Source organism: Aulonocara sp. 'chitande type north' Nkhata Bay, linkage group LG23, assembly GCF_057382095.1.
Source record: "Aulonocara sp. 'chitande type north' Nkhata Bay isolate Kocher_YH1m ecotype deep benthic linkage group LG23, A_spYH_male_GT1.1, whole genome shotgun sequence".
NCBI classification, from domain to species: Eukaryota; Metazoa; Chordata; class Actinopteri; order Cichliformes; family Cichlidae; genus Aulonocara; species Aulonocara sp. 'chitande type north' Nkhata Bay.
Genome location: NC_141365.1, coordinates 5,443,723 through 5,468,172, shown reverse-complemented (window position 1 = coordinate 5,468,172; position 24,450 = coordinate 5,443,723). Strand labels below are relative to the sequence as shown.

The window sequence follows — 24,450 nt, the reverse complement described above, 5'->3', positions numbered from 1 at the left end:
ACTGCCTAATAAACTTATCACTGTAATTGTTGTGTGTGGTTGGTGCTGCACATCGAGTTTGTCCGCATAGCTGTCGAGCGTTTTGTGTGTTTGAATCTCGATTCATATCAGTTTGAGCCCGACTCTTTGTGCATGACTGATTGCTTTGTGTGTCTGACCACAATTGAAAAGAGATCCATCTCTCGCCTCTCTCTCTTGCTGCCCCTCTGTGTGCGACTGGGTGTCTCTATCTACTCAGTTCCACCTTAAGAGGAGCTTTAGCAGGCTGTCGTGTTTGTGTTGAAGCCAACAGGCACAATATATTACAGTCTAGGGCTTGCTGCTGAAAAGCCCGCTGGATCCTCCACTGACCTGCTGTTCTTTCCTGCTTTCCTCTTGCATTTTTTTTCCACATTTAGATTAAAAACAAAGCTCTCACTCTCTCTCTCACACACACTCTCACTCCCGTCCCCTCCTCCTTCTCCTCCTCCTCCTTTTTCTTCTTCTTCTTCTTCTTCTTCTTCTTATCCTCCTTCTTTTCTGCGGCAGCAGTCAAGGCAGAGGCTTCAGTGTGTCACAGAGAGGGCGAAGAGGAGGAAAAAGCAGAGAAGAAGACTATTTGATCGAGCTGAGTGTTTGTTTACGTTTGTGTGTTTCGCCATTGGACGGCTGGGTGAAGGGGCAGGAGGAGAAGAGGGGCGAAGAGTAGGAGAAGTGGAAGAGGGGAGCTTGTCTGGATGAAATTCTCTGTGTCATGTCACTACGTGTGGACCCTGACTGATCACAGGGTGAGGAGAAGGCTGAGAGACGCTAAGGAGGAGAAACTGAGACTTTCACTGTGGAAAGGACAAGAGAGGAGGAGGAGGTAAAGTCCGCTGCTCCGTTTTGTCATGATATTATCGGATGAAGGAATTGACAGACTTCTTCTTCAGTTGTGCGTCAAGAGGAATATGCAGTAAAAGATAAATATATATATACATATATAGGGAGAGAGCGCGCGAGAAAAAGCAAAGAAGAACAGAAGAGTAAAGACTGCTGCGTTCAACCCTGCCAAGGAGCAGGAACTGGACTTATTGACTGGTGAGAGTGTGCGGGGGTTTGTGTGTGCGTGTGTGTGGCTGTGTAACCGGTGGAGGGCAGAGGAGTGGAGGGCCAGGGGACTAACCTGGCCATCAAACGGACTGGCAGCCTCTCCTCTCCTGGGATCATGTACCCTCAGGGCAGGCATCCGGTATGTACCTCCTTATGTCTTTTTTACCTGTCTGTCTCTGTCTCCCTTTTTATGTCTCCGATTGCATTGTCACTTTTTTTTTCTTCAGTATGTCTCTTATCTTGCGTCTTTCTGATTTCTTTTTTCTTTTTTTAATTTCCTGCTGGTCTTTCCTTACGTCCCTCCTCTTCTCAACTCTCACCTTGTTTATGTGTCTGTGTCCTTCTGTCTGTCTTTTTCTGTCCCTCCTCCTTAGTTTTACTGTAACATGAGGAGTGAGACGTGATGGGAGGGGAGGGGGATGTTTGGGCTAAGAGATTCCCTGTTATGCACACACACACACACACACACACACACACACACACACACACACACACACACACACACACCTCTGTCATCTGCAACCAGGTGCCTTTGAGATCTTGTTGATAATTGGCAATGTAGGTGGCACATAACTGAATCTGCACCTTTCAGTGTGTGTGTGTGTGTGTGTGTGTGTGTGTGTGTGTGTGTGTGTGTGTGTGTGTGAGAATAGATCTGGCTGCATTAATGTGTGTGCATGTGTGTGTGAAAGACCATCAGCTGTCTATTTGCTCATTTCTGTTGTTAAGCAAACACACACAGATGCCCAGACACACACACACACACACACACACACACACACATAGACATAGGCCATTTAATTTATAGTTAAATTCTACTTAATTCATTTCCATTACAACTACGAAAGGTCGTGAGTGCACAAGTACTTCCCCTTAATACCTCTTTAAAATCCCTCCTTCAGTTTCACCCTCCACCACCAGTAAGAATTTGCCGTTAATTTACCTGCCAGGGTAAAATAAAGGTTAAATACGTAGACTAAAAAGCACAGAAGGATGAATGACAGCTTAGGCTCAGTTTGGCTTAGGCCATTCGTTTCACAAGGGCCCTGGTCTGGTTGCTATAATCAGATTTGGTTGTCAGTCTCTTTGTATCTGCTACAAATGGGTCAGTGGCCACTTTGCCTCACAGTCAGCCAGCAAGCCAACCACTCAGTCAGTCAGCCAGCCATCCAACCAGCCAGCCAGCTATCACACAGAATTATGAATGACATTTCCACAAGAGGAAGGCATGAGGAATCTATTATACGTACAGACAGAATGCTAATAAGGCAGCAGCGGGAAAAGAAGGGAGAAAAAGACGCTGGAAGAAACAGAGGAGTAAATACAAATGGAGAAAGTGAAAGATGTAAGAGCCAAGAAGGAGGAGGGGGGGCAAAAAAGGCTAGAAAGAATTCTTTAAAAAGGCACGGCTGGGGGTGGAAAGAGAAATGAAAATGAATGAGAGATGCGAAAGAAGAATAGAGCGCGAACATTCCTCTGTTCTCTCCTTTAGAGACGAATCAGAAAGCTTCCTGCTGCGATGCTCTGCCTTTCTGATAAAGTTCAATGCCAGATTGAGCCAACTCCAACCGATCAATAGTCTCCATCTCGCTCTTTCTGTCTCTCTCCCGTCTTTCTCCTCCTCTCTCGCTTCTTCCTCTGCGGCCCTCCTCTGCCAGAGGAACTTTATTTCTGGTGTTGCTGTGAAATGTGATCTGTGGAGAGGTGCGAGGGTGCAAAGAACGGTTACGTGTGTGCGCGCATGTGTGTGGTTGTCTGAGTTTTCATGCGCTTGTGTTTGTAGACACTGTGTGAGTGTGCTCATATGCATATACACATGTGCTCAGTTCAGACTTACTTATAATTTGTACTCTTAGCTTTTTAGCAGTCCGTCAGCTTTTCCACATGCAGGAATGCTAAATATTATTATTTTTCCCTGTTTTCATACTAGTTTGTTGTTTAGATACTTGAATTGTGCCTATGTGAATGGGAAAAGGTTGTAATAGGTATAAATATATACTCCCTTCAATAACATCAAGCAGGTTTCTAGGAATGAGCTTACATTTAAAAAGTGTGTTTCTAGTTTAGAGGCAGATTTCCCTTTTTTTCAGTCAAACATTAGTTTCCATTCATTTAAAAGAGGCTTGAAAGTTGCACGAGTCAGATCATCTCTGACAGTAATCGCTGTATTGCCTTAATTGTTTGTTGTAAAGAAACACTTCTGTGTTGCTGTCATTTTACACGGACCCCCATCAAACATTCTCCTCAAAAACTAGTCGACTGCATCAAACAGCTGATGAGTGTCACTGGTAAATGCAATCAGAAGACAAACTGTAAGGAATGTGAAAGTCAAGTACGAGCTGTGTGTGTTTTTGATCACACCACAACAGTTTACGAAATCTGTGTGAAACCTGCGTTACCAAGAGCTGATAATGTAACTTTGAATGGTTTCATGTCACGACCAAGTTAGGTTATGAAGTATAACTTATTTGAAAGTTTGTCTGAAGATGTCTTAAATATACTTGATTTCTTCATCTAAAGTGGTGGTTAAGTCATGATTGATGATGTGATTTTTCCTCTTCAGTCTGACATGTCGGTTTAATTCCCAACAGGCTGCCTTGAATGTGACATGTTCCGACCCATGCCTATTTGGAAGTGATGTCTTCAGATTAATGGATAAAACGAGGATGCAAGGCTTGAACTGCATCATTACTGTTGTTGTCATTTTAATTGTTTTTGGAAAAGTCAGACTTTGTTCTGGTTCTCTGGTGGGAAAGGGTTAAAAACTGAGGGTTGATTTGCCAGGCGAGCAGAGCTGTAATTGGTTCCACTGGATTTTTGTGGCAAGCGTTATCAGAACTGTGTGTACAATTTTGTGTGTGTGTGTGTGTGTGTGTGTGTGTGTGTGTGTGAGAGAGAGGGGGGGGGGGGGGTTGTGCGAGGTGTGTTTCTGTTTAATGTGTGTTTTGCAGCGCGTGTGCTTTTTCTTTTAGGTGTCTATTTCCTTTTAGTGCTTTGCGAGTGTGCGCATATTTGTATTAGCTGTGTGTGAGTGTGTGTCGCCTTGTTTGTTGACTTAGATGTGTGTTTCTCAGTGTGCATTTCTCCAGTGTAAGGTTCAGTGCTGTCTTACGTGCGTTTGTGTGTAACCATATGCATGTGCTTGGCTGTAATGCTGTTAGTTTTTATTTATCAGTTAAATGCTCAAGAACCCCTCGTTCTTCCTGTTTATTTATTTTTATGGTTCACGTTTGTTTACTTGCTGCACATGGAATTTGGGACCAATCAGACAGCTCTATGCCAGTATTGCAGGGTGGATATGAACCCCCAAACTTTTGCATGTGTGTGTGCTTGATTTGGAAGTGGAAGTGCAAAAGGAGAGCCGTGGCGGTGTGTGTGGATGTGTGTGTATGTGCCAACAACAGTAACAATAAATATTGTCCCAGTTCGACCTCGACTGCTGCTGTGAATGTACAAGGCCTTGATTGGCTGCCACACCCCAGTGAGCCAGGGGGAGGGAAAGAAGGGGCGAAAGGGAGAGATTTCCAGTTTATTTTCACGGTTAACAGAGATGTCAGGGACTCCTAGCTTGTAGAGGGGATCATGATTAGACTCAAACTGAAATATACACGCGTACTTATCTTCTACGTCATTATATACAGTGTATTTCACAGCCACACAAACTCTCTGCACGTTTCTTTAAAGGTGCAGAATCTACACATTTTGGCTGTGTGTTCACCTTAAGCTGCTTCCCTGTGTGTGTGCTACAAATTCTTCCTTGGATCCCACATTTGCGAAGACTCTAGTGTGGAGGACAGAAGCATATGCAATTAGAAGAGAAAGAGCAAAGCATGGTCGAGCCAGGAAGAGAAAGGTGTTGAATTTTCCACAATTGTAATAATAAAAGGTTGCAAAAAAAATACTGGAGATATTTAACCACATCTATCATGATGTTACAGTTATTAAATTGTTCAATATTTGCCTTTCAATGAGTTTCCAGACAAGTAAAGGGGAAAATGTTTGTTGCAGAACTTAAAATGTACAGTCATCTCTGTGCATGTATGAAATGAGCTTGCTTCTCCTGTGGCCATGAACAGACTGACAAACTAATTGCAATAGACGGCCACAGAAAGTACGTATGACTCAGTAATGAGGCGAGAGACGCCGAAGTGTTTCTGTGCAACTTAAACTCGTTTGATGAGTGTGTGTCAGACTAGTTGAGATGACTTCATTGCGTTGGCAGTAATTAAGTAATTGTTAGTTTGTTCTGCAGACATACAAATATGCAGCGTTTGCTTTCACATGCACACACTGGCCCTGCCATTTCTTCTTCTTCTTTTTTGCCAGCTGTGTTGGGTAGTTTGTTTTTTTCCAAACATTTGTGGCTGTAATGACATCTACATATGGTAAACAGCACAGAGGATTGCTGTAACCTCCCACAGATGACATTCTCGCCTCCTCCCGAGACATTGTCCTTGTGTTGTTTACATTTAATTTCATTCAGCATTTCAGAGGCAACCTTCTAAATGGCAAAAAGTCAAGCAACAACAATACAGCTGCAGTGAGACGACCCGCAGGATAAGCAAAAAGTCAAACAACTAACCAAGCAGCTACTCCTGATCAGCCATCAGCAGCCACCCAGATTAAGGCTCCTCTCTGATTAAAAACAGGCCTTTTTTCATCCTCAAATCCTGCGTTCTGTGTTCTTTTCTTTGCCATTAAAAGAAATGATCAGAGCGAGGCTTGGATCGAGTCCAGAGACTCATTTAGCTGCCAATCTTTCCCTTATTTGTAATCCACCTCTGGCTTAACGGCTGACTGGTGAGCTGCAGCTTTAACTGGCTTGCTTTCTGACTGACTGGTAACTAGTGGACTGACGGGCTGATTCAATGTCTATTTCACTTTCGGGCTACTGGAACACTGACTGACATTGATTAGATCTTATTGATACAAGCAGCGCATTTGATTTAGCTTGCAGTTGTGTTTTGTTAAGTTTTTTTTAATTGATCCTCCTCTCGATTGCTGAAAAAATATTTTTTTTGTTCTTTATTAGCATCCACCCAGCTGGGTTATTATCTCAGAGTGAGCTGAAGCTTTACTACAATGAAATTGAAATAATTATTGTACCACGTCAGGGTTTTTCCTCGCTCAGAATGTGCCTCCGGGGAGCGACTGTGCACTTGAGCGCAATTGGTCTGTGTATAATTCTGGGACAAAGTCTTTGTTACCTGAGTTAACAGAAGTTTATAGAGTTTAAAAGAAATAAGCTTGACTATATCAAACTGTCCAAATTTTTAGTACTGATGATTTTCCATATGGAAGACCAAAATATCCCAGATAGATGAAAGGAATTTCAAGCTTGAAGAATGCAATTCTGATGCATTAGATGATTTTTGTGCCGGTTCTCAGCCGGAAACAGTCTTGATTCAAATTCTTACCGACTGTAGCTGTTTCTGAACCTCATGGAGGAGTATGTGAAAATCCAAATGTCCTCAGTCAGACCCCGGCATTAAACAGCCTAATCCAAAGGCTGTGTAATGACCAATTGCGCTGATTTGTGCCATTGTGAAAATGCTGCGGTTAAAAATCTGCACGCTCCTTTCAGGCGCTTTCTTCGACTAAACCACACTGAGAGTCTCCAGTAGGGGGAATGCATCTGAAGTGGATTTTCTCCTGCTGTGTGATACGTGTGAGACAAAACCGCTTCAGACAATGTCCCAACCCGTTTTCCCTAAACTGTCCGGACTGCATCTCCTTAAGTGTTAGTTTGTTAAGATTTAAGCTTTTAAAAGCTTGAAAAACCAAATAACTGTTAATAGCAAAAGATGTCCCCGAGTTCTCAGCACAAAGAAAGAGCCAGAACCTCTAAACGGGACTGTTGGATGAGTGTTTTTCTCTTAGTAATAAATACTTTTGAGTGGAAATGCAGGGACAGACTTACAAAAATGAAACTCTGAGGGCTTCATAAAAACCTTGCTGATATGTAGGTACGTTACATTACCATCCTTCCCTTAAGCCTCTCTGTTTAGCTTTTCATCCACACACAGCCTAAACCAAGGAGCTGTTCCTGATGTTACTGCTCACTTCAGCAGACACAAATACTCAAGCTCACACATATGCAGGCGTGCGCACAGCACACACACACACACACATATACACACATGCACAAGGGGCACTGACACTCCTCTGCCACACTTGGCATTTCTCATCTATTCGTGTGCCTTTTTTCCTAAATATTTCACCAGCCAATTATTATTTCATGTGCTATCTGAATGTGTCTCTGCTTGTCGCAGACAGACACACAGGGGAAGGGGGGAAAAAAGAGGGAGCAGGAAGGATGAGTAAAGAGCGACAGAAGAGAAGAAGGAGGGAAGAATGAGCCCGAACGGCAAGCGAAAGGGCACGAAAAAGAAAAACAAAAGAGAAAAGTGTTCTGTGGGTGTTTTGGTTGAATGAATGCGTCCATGCATAGGCATGCCTGCTTATACCGTGCGAATACTTATGTGATGGTGGAAAGTGTGCCAGGGGCTAAACAGATAGGTGGAGGAGACAAGCAGACAGAAAGAATCATTTCATTCCCAGACCTGAATCTGTTTCACAGTTGCCTCTCGTGCAGCAGCTATCGGTGCTGGAAGAACAGGCAGCAGCTTGAACAGAAGACAGACAGGCAGAGAGACTGACACAGACGCAGGCTGACCTGATACCTGGCAATTTAAAAAAATAAAAAGTACAGAAAACAGACGTGAATTGAATAGTTGGAAAAAGTATTCATGCGCAAATTCACAGTCTTTAATACTTTTCCCACAAAAAACGAGTGCCCGTGTGTGTACCGTGACATTGACTAGTGACATTTACTGAATGACAGTTTGTAAAGGCTACATGAGATTTGACGATGCTGAGTTTTTCACCTAAGAAATGATTAAATTAATTAAAACACCAGAGTAATGTGTGTCTTTATTCTGTTTGTAGTATCCACACTCAAATTGATGCTGGCACCAAACATGGGTGGCGTGATTCACGTCCCGCAGTTGGTTTTTCTTTTATTTTGACTGATATGATGGTGCAAGGTAGTTTGTTTGCGCCTGATGGAAATAAGCAGGCATAGAAACAATGCAGGATTTCAATTATTTAAGAAACTGCTTTGTAAATATTTTATGATATTTCTGAAGAAGCACATTACTGCCACTTGTATCTCTTCAGTCAATGCCCACAGCTCATGGCAGTAGATGAGGATAGGAAAATAGATTGACCAGTAAATCAACAGAGCGCTAAAGCATCCGCATCGTTGCAGATGCCGCAATGATCCTCCTATCAATCTTCCTCTGGATTCTGCCTGGAACTCGTGAAGCAGCAGGTTTCCGGTCCAGATCATGCAAATCCACCAATTTTACTGCGGATTGGAGTTGCTCATTCTTACTCGCTCACCTCCAGAGTGTCCCAGTTCAAGCTGGAGGTCAACATCAACCTTCAGAAAGTCACGACACCAGCCCACCAAAACTTGGCCTCACCTAGAAAATCTGTCAGGGCTGAGGGTCGTTATGTCCTTACAGCCCTTGCAGTCAAACTCCTGACAGGTGGATCAGTTGACAGACAGGTAATAGTTGCGTCCAGCAGGTGGGTCCCTCCCCCGTGCCGTCTCGTGACACGGTAAAATAGGCTTCAACCACCACTCCCCTCCCCTCGCTTCCTACCATATACATAATCCTTCCTAATGCTCTGCTTACCCGTGCCAGCTCGTCCAAATTGTGATTGACTGCTGGCCCACATGGTGCATGTGTGTGTGTGTTTATGCACAAGTGACCTTTATTTCTCTTCCTCTCCCCTCTTCCACCTCCACCTCCTAGATTAACTGGATCAGTTTTGGGTTTCAGGATCCCCTATTTCCCACGTGTGGGACTAATAAAGGTTATCTTATCTTATCTTATCTTATCTTATGCTGGATGATATGGTGCTCTCTCTGAAATGCACACACGCACACAGACACACACAGTCACACATAAAAACATGGGAGGCGTTAGGCTGTTTTTTGGCTCATCGTGACGCCCTACTGGACCCCTAACAGTCTGGTCTGCCATCTGTCACAATATAGGAGAGAAGGCTCACACATACACTCAAACAACAGTGTTTGTTTGGTGTACATAGAGCATTGCTTGCTGATGCTTCTCTCGCAGAAGTTCAATCTTACTCTTACTGGCTTAAGTGTCCTTGAGTAAGACACTAAGTCTCCTGTTATTACATTTAAGCATGAACTATTTTCATTCCAGCTTCCCATGCTGGTCTCTTCATTCTGACAGAAAGAGCTCAGCGCAAGCGTGGAATATTTCTCCTTTTGCCTCGGGACCTTATAACTTTTTTTTGTTGTATTTTTCATTTCCTTTTTCGTGCATAAGAAGCTTTATCGCTCCAGGCTCTTTGAAACTCATTCAAAAAGGTGCAACTGGCAAATCAAAAGTAAGACATTTTTCGAGTTTTTGTCCAGCAGATGAAAGGATTCAGGTCTCTCTCATTAGCGCGCAGCACAGGACGCCGTGGCGACACCAACGGTTGTGACTCGCAGATCTCTTGTATAATCCCGATCTGTGACTATGGGCTTTATTATGTGACTTAGTGCTGCTGAGCCAGCAGCACTTTGTCTGTGTGCTCATGTGTGCATGGCAGCAGATGGTAGAAGCAGTATTACCACAGGCCGACAGACAGGGTAGAGGGACCGGGCTGTGTTGACTACAGCAAACACAGCATCTCTCTCTCTTTTACCCGGTCGGTCTGAGTCTGTGTCTCTCTCTCCCTATGTCCTCTTCCCCTCGCCTCAGTGTCAGACGGATGAATGGCTGGCTATCTCTCTCAGTCAGCAGCCACACCACTTTTTCATCATCTGTCTCTCTGTTCGTTCTTTCATTCCTCTGGAAGAATGTCAGACTAGTCTATCACACCCTCCATCCCTCAATCCATCCACCCCTCTGTCTGTCAGATGAGTATCTATCTTTCTTCTGACCCCCCCCCCCCCCCCCCCCCCCCCCCCCAGTCAATCCATCCCTCTGTCCCTACCCTCCCTGTGTGAGTTTGTGCGTCGTTTGTGTGGCACTGTGTACTTAAATTGTGAACCTACATGCACAGTGTATGTTTGTTTATGTGTTTTTCAATAAGCTTATGCTGTGTGTGTGTGTGTGTGTGTGTGTGTGTGCCAGATCATGGTCTGCAAGCCCCCCCCCCCCGACACACACACTCCCGCCTCTCCTCCCCCACTGGGTGTCTGTGGTGTGAATCAAGGTCGGTGGGGATCTGTTGGCAGACACCATCATGTATCCCATCTACGCCCTCCCTTATACGCGCGCACACACACACACCCTGGGGGTTTGTGTGTATTGCGTCCGTCCACCCATCTAGACGTCCCCACCATGCCTGCCTCAGTTCAGTTAAGCTCGGGCTCAGCTCGGCTCCCCGGATTAATTACTGGGCAACCCACCGCGTCTTTGACCTCCACCGTCGGACTAATTGAAATCTAATTGAATTGTGCTTGTCTAGACTAATGAAGAGCCACCACTGAAACCGCCAATCTTTTAGCCGTGGCTGTTGCCCGATAGCCACCCAACTGCGCCATAGCGACAGCACCAGTCTGCTCATTCTGATTGGATGGATGACTGCACAGAAGGACGCGTGGATAGGTATAGAGACAAACAATAGTTGATTTGGATAACCAAAGCAACCAAAAGAAAGCTATGAAATAAATATGATATCAACAAACTTTAACAAGGGCGTATTAGCCTCTGCTTAATAACCACCGTTAGCCTTTTGCTCCTGCAGTGCAGCCCTGAACTTTTAAAACTTACTTGACAAAGGTGCAAATGTTTGATGCAATCTGACTGGACATTAGCTGGTACCTCCTTGGTACGAAGTCCGTGTGATTTCAGATTGCAGAATGTCAGGACGGAGCTAATTTTCTGGTGCATTTACCACTAGTGTACAGCAGAGCTCACCTAAACCAAACAAAGCAAACGTGTCCGAAATAGGCAGCTATGTGTGATTCTCTCAAAATTGTCCCTAGTGCAAGTGTGATAGTTGTGATACAGGCAGAAAAGATGTTGGCATTGAGTTATGCACCTGTAGGACAGCGGAAGACTTAGCTCAGTTTACACTTCTGCGCGCCTGTGTTGCTCTGCAGTCTCCCTGACGAAATGCTACTTGGCGCTTCTCTTCAAGTTGATCTGTTTTCCTACAGTTGATTGGGAAAAATTGTGGCTGCAGGCTGCAACGACGTGACGTGCTGTTACTTTTATAGCAAGACGCACATCGGGTTACAACACAGGCTTTTGGGTTTTTGTGCAGCATAGATACAACACAGAAGCATAAATTCCCCTTTAGTCTCCAAACACTACAGGAATCTGGCTTCTGTCCTCAACTGCCATGCTCTTGGCTTTGGTGGGGGGGCTCATGGTCACAGCGGGGATTATTTGCAGCCTGGAAGCAGATGAGTTGTCCTTGTCAAAGGAATTTAAAGGGGATAGTGGTGAGACTGCACTCTGACAGGTCATAAGAAGTGCGAGCCTAGCAGACTGCCAGGTGCCAGTCTGCTAGGCTCGCAGTGAGCGTCATAATACAGAAAAATTAATCAGTCTAAATTCGGAGGAAGTAGGAGAAGAATGGAAAAAAAAAACTGGTGTCTTCTTACATAAAAATGTCCTCCGAGGATTGACAGTGTCATTAAAAACACGCTCGTGCTCTTCCGCGTACTCCAGCCCCATCCCCAAACAAAACAACTTCTGCATCGAAAAACCTCAACACTGGCCTCGTTTCTCAAACTTTGCGAAGACTATGGAGAAGCAGGGCTGCTGTCGAAAGCGTTTTAGACAGGCACGGAGGGCTGGTGGTGGGGGACCCTTGGGAGATGCTTGTTTTGTTGGGCCTTCTTTGGCTTTTAGCAGGTGAGAGACGATGCCGTGATTCCCTATAAGTTATTCATTTGATGTTTCCTCCCTTCTCAGCTCTTTGTAGGCTGGAATACATTAGCAGCCTGCCAGAGTGAAGAGGATGCTAATGTGGAAGCGAGGGAGAGCGAGAGGAGAGGAAGAAAGGATAGGGGGGCAGTGGAGAGAAGGAGGCAGAGTCATTAGAGGAGGAGGAGAACAGAGAGAGAGAGAGGACAAGGCTTTTATGATGTGTGGGAAGGGGAAGTGACCTTCCCTCTCACTTTCATCTTGGCTTTTTTTCCTCCTCGTGCATTGCTCCCTCACACACAAAAACACACAAACACACTTACAGTTTCTCGCACACACTCCAGTATGCAGGTTCACATGCACCTGCACATTTACAGCAGTGCTTACAGTCTGCTCTCGAACAGGCACACACACATTCACACCTCTCTATCTGTTTTTCAACCACTCTTTGTTCTGTTTTCTCCCCTGTGCAGGTCCCCTTGCAACCTGGCCAGTCTTTCAAGTTCACAGTCCTGGAAACTCTGGACCGAATCAAGGAGGAATTCCAATTCCTCCAGGCTCAGTATCACAGGTACCCAAAACACATTACACAAATCCATTTGTGCATGCGTGCAGATACACAAATTTATTTAAAAACATAAATATTGTTGGGAAACGAAACAAGCTTCCTGAAGAAGCTTGAAACCAGTAACGCTCTTCTAGTCTTAATATAGAAACAACAAATTGTAATTCAGTTCAAATAATAAAGATAGAATGGCTGCACATGTGTCCTTTAATCTTTATAAGGAAATATGGGATGCCTGTCATACCAAATTCTTTCTCTTTAGCTGTCTCTACATAAGTTTCAGTCTAATAGGCATCCGTTTACACTAATTTGGGGAGAAATATGCTATCATTGTGTCTGTCCGTATCAACCTTAACATGATATTAATAAGAAATAAATATATCACATCTAATTTTAAAATACTGCATTTTTTTTCAACAGTATAACTGAGTTTCCAACATAAAAAAAGAAAGTTAGGTAATTCAGGTCTTTTATTTTTAACTGCTGGAGGTGACTGATCAGCTTATCACGGCTGGTTGACCTGAAATGACCTCAGCTAATAGAGATAAAGAGTTAGGTTAAAAAATAAAAGCCTCTTTCTCACACCTCAGCGGGCAGGTTGAACAGCCTGCTGTGATACATTAACAGTAATTCACTGCAGGGTGTGGTGGATCTGTGCAAAACACACACATATCTACAAAATCAAAGAGCATCACTAACGCCTTTCATAATAATGACCCACTGGAACTTTCTTCGTTTAATCACTGTTGATTCGTTTTAAAACCACGCACTCTAAATATCTGTCACGTCTAGAAACGATAACAATAATAAAAATGCAGAGCAAATGTGCAGTTTAAGCAGAATTGAAAAAACGTTGCACTTGGTAGCACCGAATCGGACACCTTCCCACACACGTGTTGTTTCTGTGGTGAACTGCAGTCAAGAATGAGAGACGCCCTTCTGGCTGTTGCTGCTATAAAGGTGAACATTTTCTGTGCTACTTTAAGCAGACCTTAGACCTTAAATAGTATTTTTTTGGCATGTATGGCATAGCAACCTAAACTATGTCCTGAGTCCTGTGTAAATTATTTCACTGGATTCAAGTAAACCATTTCATTCATGTGTTTGTGCTTTTTCTCACCCTCATGCAGCCTGAAGCTGGAGTGTGAGAAGCTGGCCAGTGAGAAGACTGAGATGCAGAGGCACTACATCATGGTGAGTCCAGTCACATCTTTACCAAAGCTATATGTTAATTGACTAGTCTGACCAGGGCTCTCGGCTCTCTGAGAGGAGTCTGCTGGGTTAAAATCAAATAGATGGTATATATCGAGGGAAGTATCTTAAATATCAATAACAGCAGAACACGCTTGCACATTTGCACAATAGAGTCTTTGCTATCGAGAGTTTTTCTCACACGCCGTTTATCTCGCTCTCTCATACCTGCCTCCGTATCGCTCGCCATATTTTATTCCTCATTCAGACCTTTTATATTGTCTTTTTCTTTGGCTCTTCTTTTTCTCTGTTTTCTCCCGTGTGCTAACAGCCTGAGCTCCTCGTGTCGGTGTGTCTGCGCGACTAAAGGCTCACATGTATCGTAAGCCTTCGTCTGTGGTACAAAACCCACACAGAGCCGACCAGAATACGATATGCACCATCTGCTAAGCTGCTCGCATTTCATAAACCTGGGAGAGCAGGCAGGATCAGGGCCGTAAGCTAGATAGACACACAGATGGAGAGACATAAAGAGGGAGAGAGAGAGAAGAGAAGCAGACTGGCAGATAGACTGACAAAAGAGAGAGAAAGGTAGAGAGAGAGAGCACTAAACAGGCAAACTGGCAGACAGACAGATGGATGTAGATGGCCACAGACAGGCAGGAGATCAGCAGATAAACACACACCCACACCCACACAGACACCCACCCACACACAGGATGTACAGGGTACTCGTTCATTCATCCATACTTGCACACGACCTTGTTCCTCTGTCCTTACGAGGACCTGATACAAGTGCATGCCAAATGCTGTAACACATGCATTTCTCCAAATAAAACAAAATTCCTTTTTTTTAAAAATAAAAGAGCATAAGAACACTCTCTAGCAGTTGCTATTCTTATTACGTACAGTAGTTTGGTAAGGCCTGACAGCCTCTGATCGCTAAGGAAATAGTGTAATTCCTGACCAGCTGGAGAGGTGTTGTTAGGGGTTGCTAGCTGTCGCTAGGTTAAATTAGTCGCAGAGACTGCGCTACATATAAATGGTAAATGGCCTGTATTTGTATAGCGCTTTTACTAGTCCCCCCTAGGGACCCCAAAGCGCTTTACACACCCAGTCATCCACACATTCACACACTGGTGGAGGCAAGCTACAGTTGTAGCCACAGCTGCCCTGGGGCAGACTAAAAAGACTAAAAACCTCCATGCAAGTGCTTTGGTCGTAAGCACAACGAAACAACCTGTAGAGTGCATGGAAGATGAAAACTAGTCTGCAAACTGGAAATGAAAGTAAAAGAAGAAGAAAATGCGCCATTGTTCAGCTCACTGCACTTGGGTGGCTTACTGCTGTGACCCTTACTTCCGTCCAGTGTCTCCTAATAGTTCTTTCAGCTAATATAGCATGTTTGGACAATTGTGTGATTGAAGTCACTGAAACTGTTTTCACGCATGCACTGCAACCCTGAACATTTCTGGGCGATACGTGAGAGCACAACTGCCTCGTGCTGTTGGATCAGACGTAAGCCAGTCAACCTGTGAGCCAGAGTCTGCGTGATGTCATTTTGTACCGATGTGCAAATAACACAGATAGTAGTACAGTGTTCCCCTCCTGCACGCACCATCCAGGCTGCTGCCAAATGACACAGAATACTTCCAGTTGTGCCAGCGCGTCTGAAGCAGGCTATATCCTGCTGTGAGAAAGAACAACTGTGGAAAATAGCCAACCTCATTATCTCAAAATTGGCTTGAGTTCATGTGTGAAAATGTCTTGAGATAACACGCTGATTGTACAATTCTTTTGTCTAACAAATATTTTAGTTTCACGAGAAGAAGACTGAGTGTTTCACCAGCAGATTTGCATGTTGCTCAGGTCGCTCACTCAGGTTATAATGACATCTTTAAAACGACTGGAACAGAAATCCGCTGTGCTGCTTGCAATCTAAGTGGCTGTTCAGCAAAAGGTATGCAAGCTCATATTAAAGTTATTTATTATTCACTTATTCTGATTTACAATTGAGTTATAACAGAATTTCTGATTTCACTTAATTGTATTTCCATGATTTGTCACTTACTCCCAATACGGGAGCCTTTTCATTACATTTTAAAGTTATTGCATTTTCTGGCAGCTGCATAAACACTATAAAACTTTAAATTAATGGCATACTGCATATCAATAAATTCAAGCAACTGGATGACGAAATGCTGATTGAGGATTCCAAACAACACAAAAGCATGTGCATTAAAGATTGTTAAAGGTTGTCAAACTGACCTCATTATAAAGTTTTTAATGTGCTTCTCATTATAAAAATCAAGAAGATGCATGCGCACATAAATATGGTGCGGTACAATGTGGACAACTTGAGCAATTCAGGCACTCCCCATTTTAGCTTCACACATTTACTGTGGGGAAGAAAAAGCTTAGATAAACATCCGTCTTCCCCAGTGTAAATCTTCACCACCCTTTCTTATACAATAGGGGCAGCGGCATGCCAGAACAGATACATTTCCGTGTCTTTCAATAGTCAGCGGGATTTAATCGAACTTGTGCATATCATATGTCACAACCTCTGTGACCGCTGTGGATGGAGGAGGAATGACACACAGTATCCGCTGCTGTGTGTTTAAACACGGGGCTTTAACGGCTGCCTTTTGCAGGAGGTCAGGGAGCTGCAGATGCTGATGACATACCCATATAGGTTAGCATAGCAGAGCGTTAGCACCGCAGGCTATAATATTTGAACAAGGGCTCACTGTATTGTAGTGGATGGCTAACGCAGTGTAATGCTACTTCATAGGCATGGCTCAGAAATGAGAGGGAGGGAAAGAGGGAGAGAAAATGAGAGAGAGAAGAAAGAGAGGCTCAAAGGGAAAGATAGCTTGAGAGAAAAAAAGGCTCAGAGAGTGTCAGACAGAAAAAAAAAAACAGGGAGCTGCTGAGGGAGGAAGGGATACAAAAGGAGGCAGAGATAAAGAGAATAAAAGAGGAGAGGGAGAGAGAGGGAGAGAGACGAGAGAGAAAGAGTGTGAAAAAAAGCTGAAAAGGAATGAGAGAGAAGAAATGAGAAAGAGGGATACCAGGGGACGGAAAGATGGAGACTGAGGAAAAAGATGCTGCGAAGGGATGAAATGGACAGAAAGGGAGAGAGAGAAAAAGAGTATGCAACACAGAGTGCGAGAGAAAGAGATAGCGATGTGTTTGTGTGTGTGGTTGGGGGGGGGCGTGAAACGAGAGGGCGAGAGAGATGGAGAAGGAGAGAGAGGGTGCACGCACAGACACGTAAATAATGTGAAGCAACAACGGACTCGCTGCGCCCACAGAGGAGATAACCCAGAAGGCTATATTTAGCTCGTTAGGCCTGTCATCCACACTGAGGCCTGTTTCCACAGGCTGGGGCTCTGCGCACCATGCTGCACTGCTCCTGCCTTTACTATTCATCAGTTTTAAGCTCTTTAAATACCAGGGTGAGGGGTTGGAAAGTAGGAAGGTAGTTACACATAACTGGAGCGCGTGTAAGTTCTTGTAAACTGTAAAAGCTTTACATTCAAGATGACATGACAGTTAAGAAACATATACTTTGTGCCTAAAGGTGGGAGGTCTGGGTGTCTCTTCGGCATCAGAAAGCCTGCTGCTTGTTTCATACAGGCAGTCACTTTAGAGCGGTTAAAAAAAGTATACTGGTTAAAAAAAGACATGCAAGTTGAAATACGCTTCAGTCTTTGTTTTAAATTGCTTTCCTAGTAAACCATTTTAGTAAACCTCAAAAATATTCTGTGAGTACTTTTTGGTTCCCGTTGATTTGGTTTTGGAATCAGTCAGTCGGTAATTTGTTTCCTGAACACGAACGAACCACATCAGAAATGTTTCCCTTTACTGCATTCTCAAGCCAATAGTCTCACACCACAAAAAAGATGAAAATAATAGTGTTTGCACAACACGCCATCATGCCACGATTGAGTCAACCCAGGTCGGGCTGTTGCTGCGTGCTCGCATGTCCGTGGGAGCGCCATCTCTGATCTGATTGTTCTTGGCTCTACCTGCACTTGTCCCATTTTCGGAGCAGCATCTTGCTCTGCGGTCGTTTCAGCAGGACAGCGCCCACCCACAAAGTACCAAAATAGCTTGCGTAGCCAGACTTCAGTCCTGATATGTATCTTATTGAGCATCCCTGGGACATGCTGGGCTGACATGTTCATCAGAGGCAGCAACGATGCAACGTACAGCTACAGGCGGCACTCACTGAGGAATGCAGAGCAATTCCTCAACAGCAGATGTGGATACTTGAGAAGTTCATGCGCAGATGGGTGACTGCTTGTATCACATCCAGGGGGGGCATACCTCGTATCAAACATCTTGCACATATAAATTTTTCTAGTGGTGGTCTATAACATGTATTTACATTACTTTTTTTGCCTGCTATAATGTCTTTACCCAGCATGTGGTGGCGTTGCTTGATCGGCCATTCCTCTGGTAACTTCTCAGAACTGCAGCATTTGTGCATTTATCACAAATGAACCGGTGTTATGATTTTTGCTTTGGGACATGTTGAAAACAGGTGTTAACTGAGCTGCCAGTACAACCACGTTACAGCTGGTGTACGAAATTACATTTGAAGGACAGTTTTTTTATGTGGAAAACCACAAATAACTCCTTTATTCTTGTAAACACGAATTCTTTTATTCAGTTTAATCACAGTGTGGTTGGGAATTGCAGGTTTTACAAATCACATTTCTTTGTATTAATCATCTTTAGGCTAATGATAATTGCTAAATGGAGGTAATAGTGCTGAGAAATACTAATTGACTAATAGCAATAGACTGGAAATGCCCCGTGTTCAATAAACTATTTGAGAGAATGAGGCACAAACAAATCAACACGAAAAATAAACTGAAGTTAGAAAGTAGCTGTAGTGTGTGTGTGTACACAGAAGGTGCAAGTTTCACTGTGCTGCTAGCTCTCTCCTTATGGCATTAAACTTTTGGGGAGATGCTTTTTCCACACATTTACCACTTTAATTCTATAGTTGGCAATGGGTACGTTTTACACATTTCACACTTCAAGAGATGATGCCATAACCCCCTCAAATTGCTCCTGTTTGTGGCGTGTTGCCGCAGTAAAATAACACAGCCAGGTTTGGATGTAGTATATTTCTATGTTTGGCAGAGCGAGTCTCTGTAGCTCTTTGGATGGGATATATGTTTTATGTTGGCTAAGCTACTGGGCCGGCTCACTGGCAACGTGCACACACACACATGCGCACACACAGACAAACATCAAGACGTGCACATTAAGTGTCTGTGGGAGTCTTGCTCTTATCCGGCAGTTGCATTTATAATTCATGGCTCTCAGATTTCACTGCTCTCCTGGAATTCCACTGTGTATTTTTAAATAAGGTTACATTGTAGCCCTGGTTAATCAGCGGGCGTAGACATGTCGGTCACATGCTCGCACGGTGCGCAAGCGAGACTTCCACCTGAAGAGCTGCGTTCGCCCAGCGTGGCCTGAGGTTGGATCTCGCAAAGAACAGATGAAAGAGCGCGAGGCTCAGAGGAATTTGAAAGGAAAGGAGTGATAAAGTTGTTTTCTTGCGTCATAAAACTTCCAAAGTCACCTACGGTTGAACCTCTTGTTTTAACCTCTCCTCTCTCTCCTTCCTTCATGGCTCTAGGCAACATGAGGGTAAGAGAGTGGGATGCTTGTGGGCCTAAGATTGGAAAAAACTCCTTGATGATGATTTTATGGCTGAAAGTTTTACAGTCAGTTCTAAGTCAGTTTTGCCCTCGTCTTCTCCATTTTCTTTTCTTTGTAGGAGTTAATGCCTTCAGAAGCCTTTTTTTTCTGCACAGAGAATTGCCTTTGCTGCAGCTCTCCTCTCATCTCTACTGTCAAACACAAGACAAAACTCTTACAGAGGGGTGGACTGCCCAGCCCCTTTAATATAGAGTTTAAAAAAGACATGTCTACTGGAGGGTGACAGCTCGCAGTTGGGAATCACATTAGGTGGCCTCTCCATCACTGCGTTTGTGTCTATGTGTGTAAGTGAGGTACAGTGGAGCTGCAGGGGTCTAGGGTTAATGAAGAGCCATGCTGCTGGCAAGAGACAAAATATTGTTGCATTACGTTTCATGATAAAAAACAATCGCAGGATGAAGCGCTTGGTATGAAATTATATATTTTATAATTGTGTTTTCCCTTCCTGTACGAGGGGACTGCGAACAATAGAGCTGTCATCATTTCAAGCTACCGTTGAAACATAAAGCGATGATTTTAAAAAATTCAAAGTGCCTTAAGTGTCAAACAGCAAGTGGAGACTCAGGATTCGAAGCCAAAGCATTCGTTTCATAATTCAAGAAGCCTAAAAATTAGACTGAACATGGCAAATACTGTAGTCACTACAAATTTTACACAGGCGATTCTTAATGCAGATATCTAATCAGCCAATCACACGGCAGCAACTTGATGCATTTAAAGCATGTAGACCTCGTCAAGATGTTCTGCTGAAGTTCAAACGGAGCATCAGAATGAGGAAGAAAGTTGATTTATGTGGCTTTGAATGTCGCTTTATAGTCGTGTCGGAGTTTACAGAGACTGGTTTGAAAAAGAGAAAATATCCAGTGAGTGGCAGCTCAAAAAGCCGTGTTGAGAATGAGCGTTTCGAGCTGACAATACGGCAACAGTAACTCAAATAACTGCTTGTTACATCTAAGGTATGCAGAAAAGCATCTGAGGGTACACTTTGCATGGGCTCACCAAAACTGGACAACAAAAGGTCTTGATTTCTTTGAATGGTAGGGTCAGAATTAGTGTAAACAACATGAAAGCGTGGCTCCATGCTGCCTTGTATCAACAGTTTAGTCTGCCGCTGGTAGTGTAACGATGTGGTGATTTTTATTTTAGCTAACCGTGTCCCTGTTGGTACCAACTGAGGATCATTTAAGTGCCACAGCTTAGCTGAGTACTCTAACTGATCAAGTCCGTGCCTTTATTACCAAAAGGGAAGTGTAACCATCTTCTGATTGCTGCTTCCTGCAGGATTACTGTCAAAAAGCTCAAACAAAACCAGTTTCTTGAACATGACAGTGAGTTCACTGCGCTCAAATGTCCTCCTCAGTAACCAGATCGCAATCCAGTAGAGCACCTTTGGGATGTGGTGAAACAGGAGATTCCCATCGTGGATGTGCAGCTGACAGCAGCTGTGTGATGATATCATGTCAATAAGTACCAAAAATCTGAGGAGTGTTTACATCATCTTGTTGAATCCGTGCCACAAAGAGCTGAGATCGTTTTAAAGGCAAAATAGGGTCAAACCCAGTACGAGCAAGGAGTAACTAAGAATAACGTGAGCAGTGATTATAGCTTATTGTTTTAGTGCATGCTAAGCTTTTGTGGACAATAATGCAACAGTGAAAGACGTGGTTACTCATATTATATCCTCAATAGGCCTTGTTTGATGTTACACACCTGCTTTTTGTGAAACTGATCAACAAGTCTGACAGTATCAACAGATAACTTCAAAACTAAGCTAAGCCTCCTCTAGTGGCTGTAGGCTAGCATTACACCTCCTGCTGTTTTATGGCAACTTTTTGAAAAGCTTTTACTGCAGAAGTTTGCATTTTAAGGATTAGTTGGCATTCATTACATTAATATCAAAACTTAGAAACATCATGCTACTCAATTTTCCAATTTAAAACGATTAAAAGAAAACTGAGATAGAAAAAACCCACTGGTTGGTCACAGTAGTAAATAAGTAACATTTAATACTATTGGTATTTCATTTCTTACATAATTTATTACCTAGAAAGCTTACATTAATGGGGTTTCTTTTAGAATCACGGTGTGTATCAGGCTTTTCATGCTTTTGCTCATGTTTTGTCTCATGCAGTCATTTTCTGGAGCATTGTGAGGATGTGTTTGTGCATGGTTTCTCTGTCTTAGTTTGTGTGCATGTGTGTGTGCAAGTATATATCTGTGTGCATTGTCCGTTCAGCCCCTCAGGCAGGGACTATGTGTGTGTTAGTGTGTGTGTGTGTGGATTAATGCAGTGCTCTCAGCCTCTTACTCCACTCCCAGCTCATCTGTCTGATTCAGGATGACACACTGTGTTCTCTTCAGCAACATTACAGTCACAGACTGCTTAGGAAAGGGGGGCGGTGGAGGATGTAGAGAAAAGGAAGGAGGGCGTATAGAAGCAATGAGAGAGAGATGGGGACAGTGAGATAGATAGAAAAAGGGGTGAATAAAACTGAGATGAAAGAGAAATATGAGAAAGAGGCCACAAGGGCATTGGCAGAGAGAGAGGGAGAGAGGGAGGGGAAAAAACAGAGCAAGGACACTGCTGAAGAGAGAGGGACGGAGAGAAACCCAGAAAAGGAAGAAAGTGCAGATTTTTCTACACGAGGATGATGGAGGAGGGTTCAGAAAAAGAGAAATGAGAAGAATCAGTTGGAAGTAAAAAAAAAATAAAAGTGATGTGTGATAGGAGGAAGGCACAGGGCAGAACCCGAAAAGGGATCGGACCGTGCTAAGCTAAATGTTGCCCCACCATCCACGAGTGGGAGTTGGCCAGGCAGGGATTTAAGCATGGCCAGATGTAGGGAAGGATTGAGTCCATTTTAAGAATCTTAAACCTGTCTGAACTGTCTGGAGCGAAGTAAACAAACAAGATAGGAGTATTCATAAAGACCGAGCGAGTCTCTGTTGCAGAACATACTGTACACATGTGTTTAAGGATAGAAACCCCTGAAATTCAAGGTCAGTTATCCGGCTGTTGTTGTGACTCTCTTTCTCTGATGAAACTGGCTGCAAGAGAAGCTGCAGTGAAACTGGATGTCGGCTGTGACTGATTTAGTCGTCACCCGCTGACAGGACACAACAGAAAGTCAGCGTCTGCTAACATAACCTCCGATGTGGGTTAGCACAGCGTGCTAATAAATGTTTTAACATTGGCGGTATGTGTGTGTGTCCAAGTGCGTGTGCGTGGGCGGGCAGATGAAAGAGACAAGCTCGCCCGAGAGACATCGGTGAACAATGCTTTTGTTAAGGCTTTTTCACACACACACACACACACACACACACACACACACACACACACACACACACACACACACATGCACACACTTACACCATGCTCGAGTAAAAGCATGCCTGTAAGCTACACACAGACTGTATGAATACAAACATGCTGTAAAGCATTACACACACACACACACACACACACACACACATGAATGTCCCATTTAGATAAATCACCTTGGATTAGACCCACTTCCTAAAGCTCATTTTAAAGTCTGCCAGCGTTCTTTGCAGAATGCATAGAGGAGATAGAGGGGAAGAGAGAGAGAGAGTCTGGCACTGTTGTCTGACACTCTCTCAGCACCATGAGGGTGGAGGGAGGGAGGGCGGGCAGAGTGGGGGAACGAAAGAGCAAACACTCCCTGAAGAATGGAAGAGTGGAAAGGAGGAGGGAAACACAAGAGCGAGGGAAGAAAGAAGCAGGGAGAGGGAGAGCATTTCATTGAGAGAAATGCAGGAATGCTTTTTGTCTGTTTGTGCCCCGATGATGACAGTGCAGTCCGTATGTTATTAGCAGGAGATGGATGCTAGATATGAAGTGTGTTCAGAAGAGTGGGATGTTACAGTTCGATCAGATAAACAAGAATTACACTGCTACCTCATTTATCTAAAGTAACCCGCCTGCTGAACTGACATAATGAGCCGAAAAGCAAGCAGAAAATGAAGGAGTGATAATGGAGTGAGTGAGATGTAGACTCAACATGAGTATACAAGTATTTCCTCTCTCCCTCTCTCTCTGTTTTTGTCTTCTTCTTTTTATGTTTGGCTACACTGGGAATTGAAAACATTTTTAAGGATTCGCAGATTTTATTCTCCTCAGCTGTATGGGTGAAAAGCTTCACTTTAAGGAAAAAAGAAAAATTGCACACAAGTCAAAGAATTAAGATTTTGCTTTCTTTTCGAAAGGATAAAAAAGACTTCAGATTTGTAGAAAAGTAATAGTTTGCAGATGCAACTAAGTGTTTAATTAAATTAAACTTGCTCCAGTCTGTTAATTCATTCCTGTTCAGTTTACTTCCAGTAGAGGTCAGTTTTCATATTAAATCAAGCCAGTATCTTAGAAGCAAAGTTGCCTTTCCATTCACAAAGAAAATACTTTCATGGAATATTATTAAATTTACTCAGTCTGTGCCAAAACTAATATATATAAAAGATGGATGTAGCCACTGTGAAGTCACTTACGGGTTAGCGAAATCCTGGCTCAAAGCCTCGGGCCGAGCAATTTGGCTGTCGACACCTTGGTGTTTTGACACCGGACGTGACGAGTGAGGAGAGGATCTGACTGAGAAGCCGCGGTGCTACAATCGGAGGTGTAATGGCCGTTAGAAAGAGTGCAGATTTCTTTGTTTGCACACATTATGCTGCTAAAATCAATCTCTTAATTCCGAGATAATAAAATTGCATGTTAATACAGTATTTATCAAATTTTGGCTTCAAAACAAAATGAAGCAAAAAATAAAAACAACCCAGTTTGTTACCCAAACTATTCTGCAAACAATAATTATGTATTATTGTTCACGTTACCTTGGGGGGTTGATGACAATTTCGCTTTTACCGAGGTGAACTTGTTGTTTTGTGTTAGTGTTGCTAATGGATTGCACCTGTGTTGTCCGTTTTTCATGTTTTGTGCATGCGTGTCTATAA

At 43.5% G+C, this 24,450-nt stretch overlaps 1 protein-coding gene across 3 annotated transcripts in view; it reads left to right on the top strand.

The window, feature by feature from the left end:
• The first annotated feature begins 295 nt into the window (after positions 1-295).
• The window catches only part of tle2b (TLE family member 2, transcriptional corepressor b), a 78,297-nt gene continuing 54,142 nt past the window's right edge, over positions 296-24,450 (top strand). For all 3 annotated transcript variants that reach the window (XM_086284366.1, XM_086284367.1, XM_086284365.1), the window contains exons 1-3: positions 296-1,210; positions 12,455-12,552; positions 13,677-13,740. In XM_086284366.1, the coding sequence (XP_086140492.1) occupies positions 1,187-1,210; positions 12,455-12,552; positions 13,677-13,740 (186 nt within the window). In that variant the 5' untranslated portion in view covers positions 296-1,186. The remainder of the gene's footprint in view (positions 1,211-12,454; positions 12,553-13,676; positions 13,741-24,450) is intronic.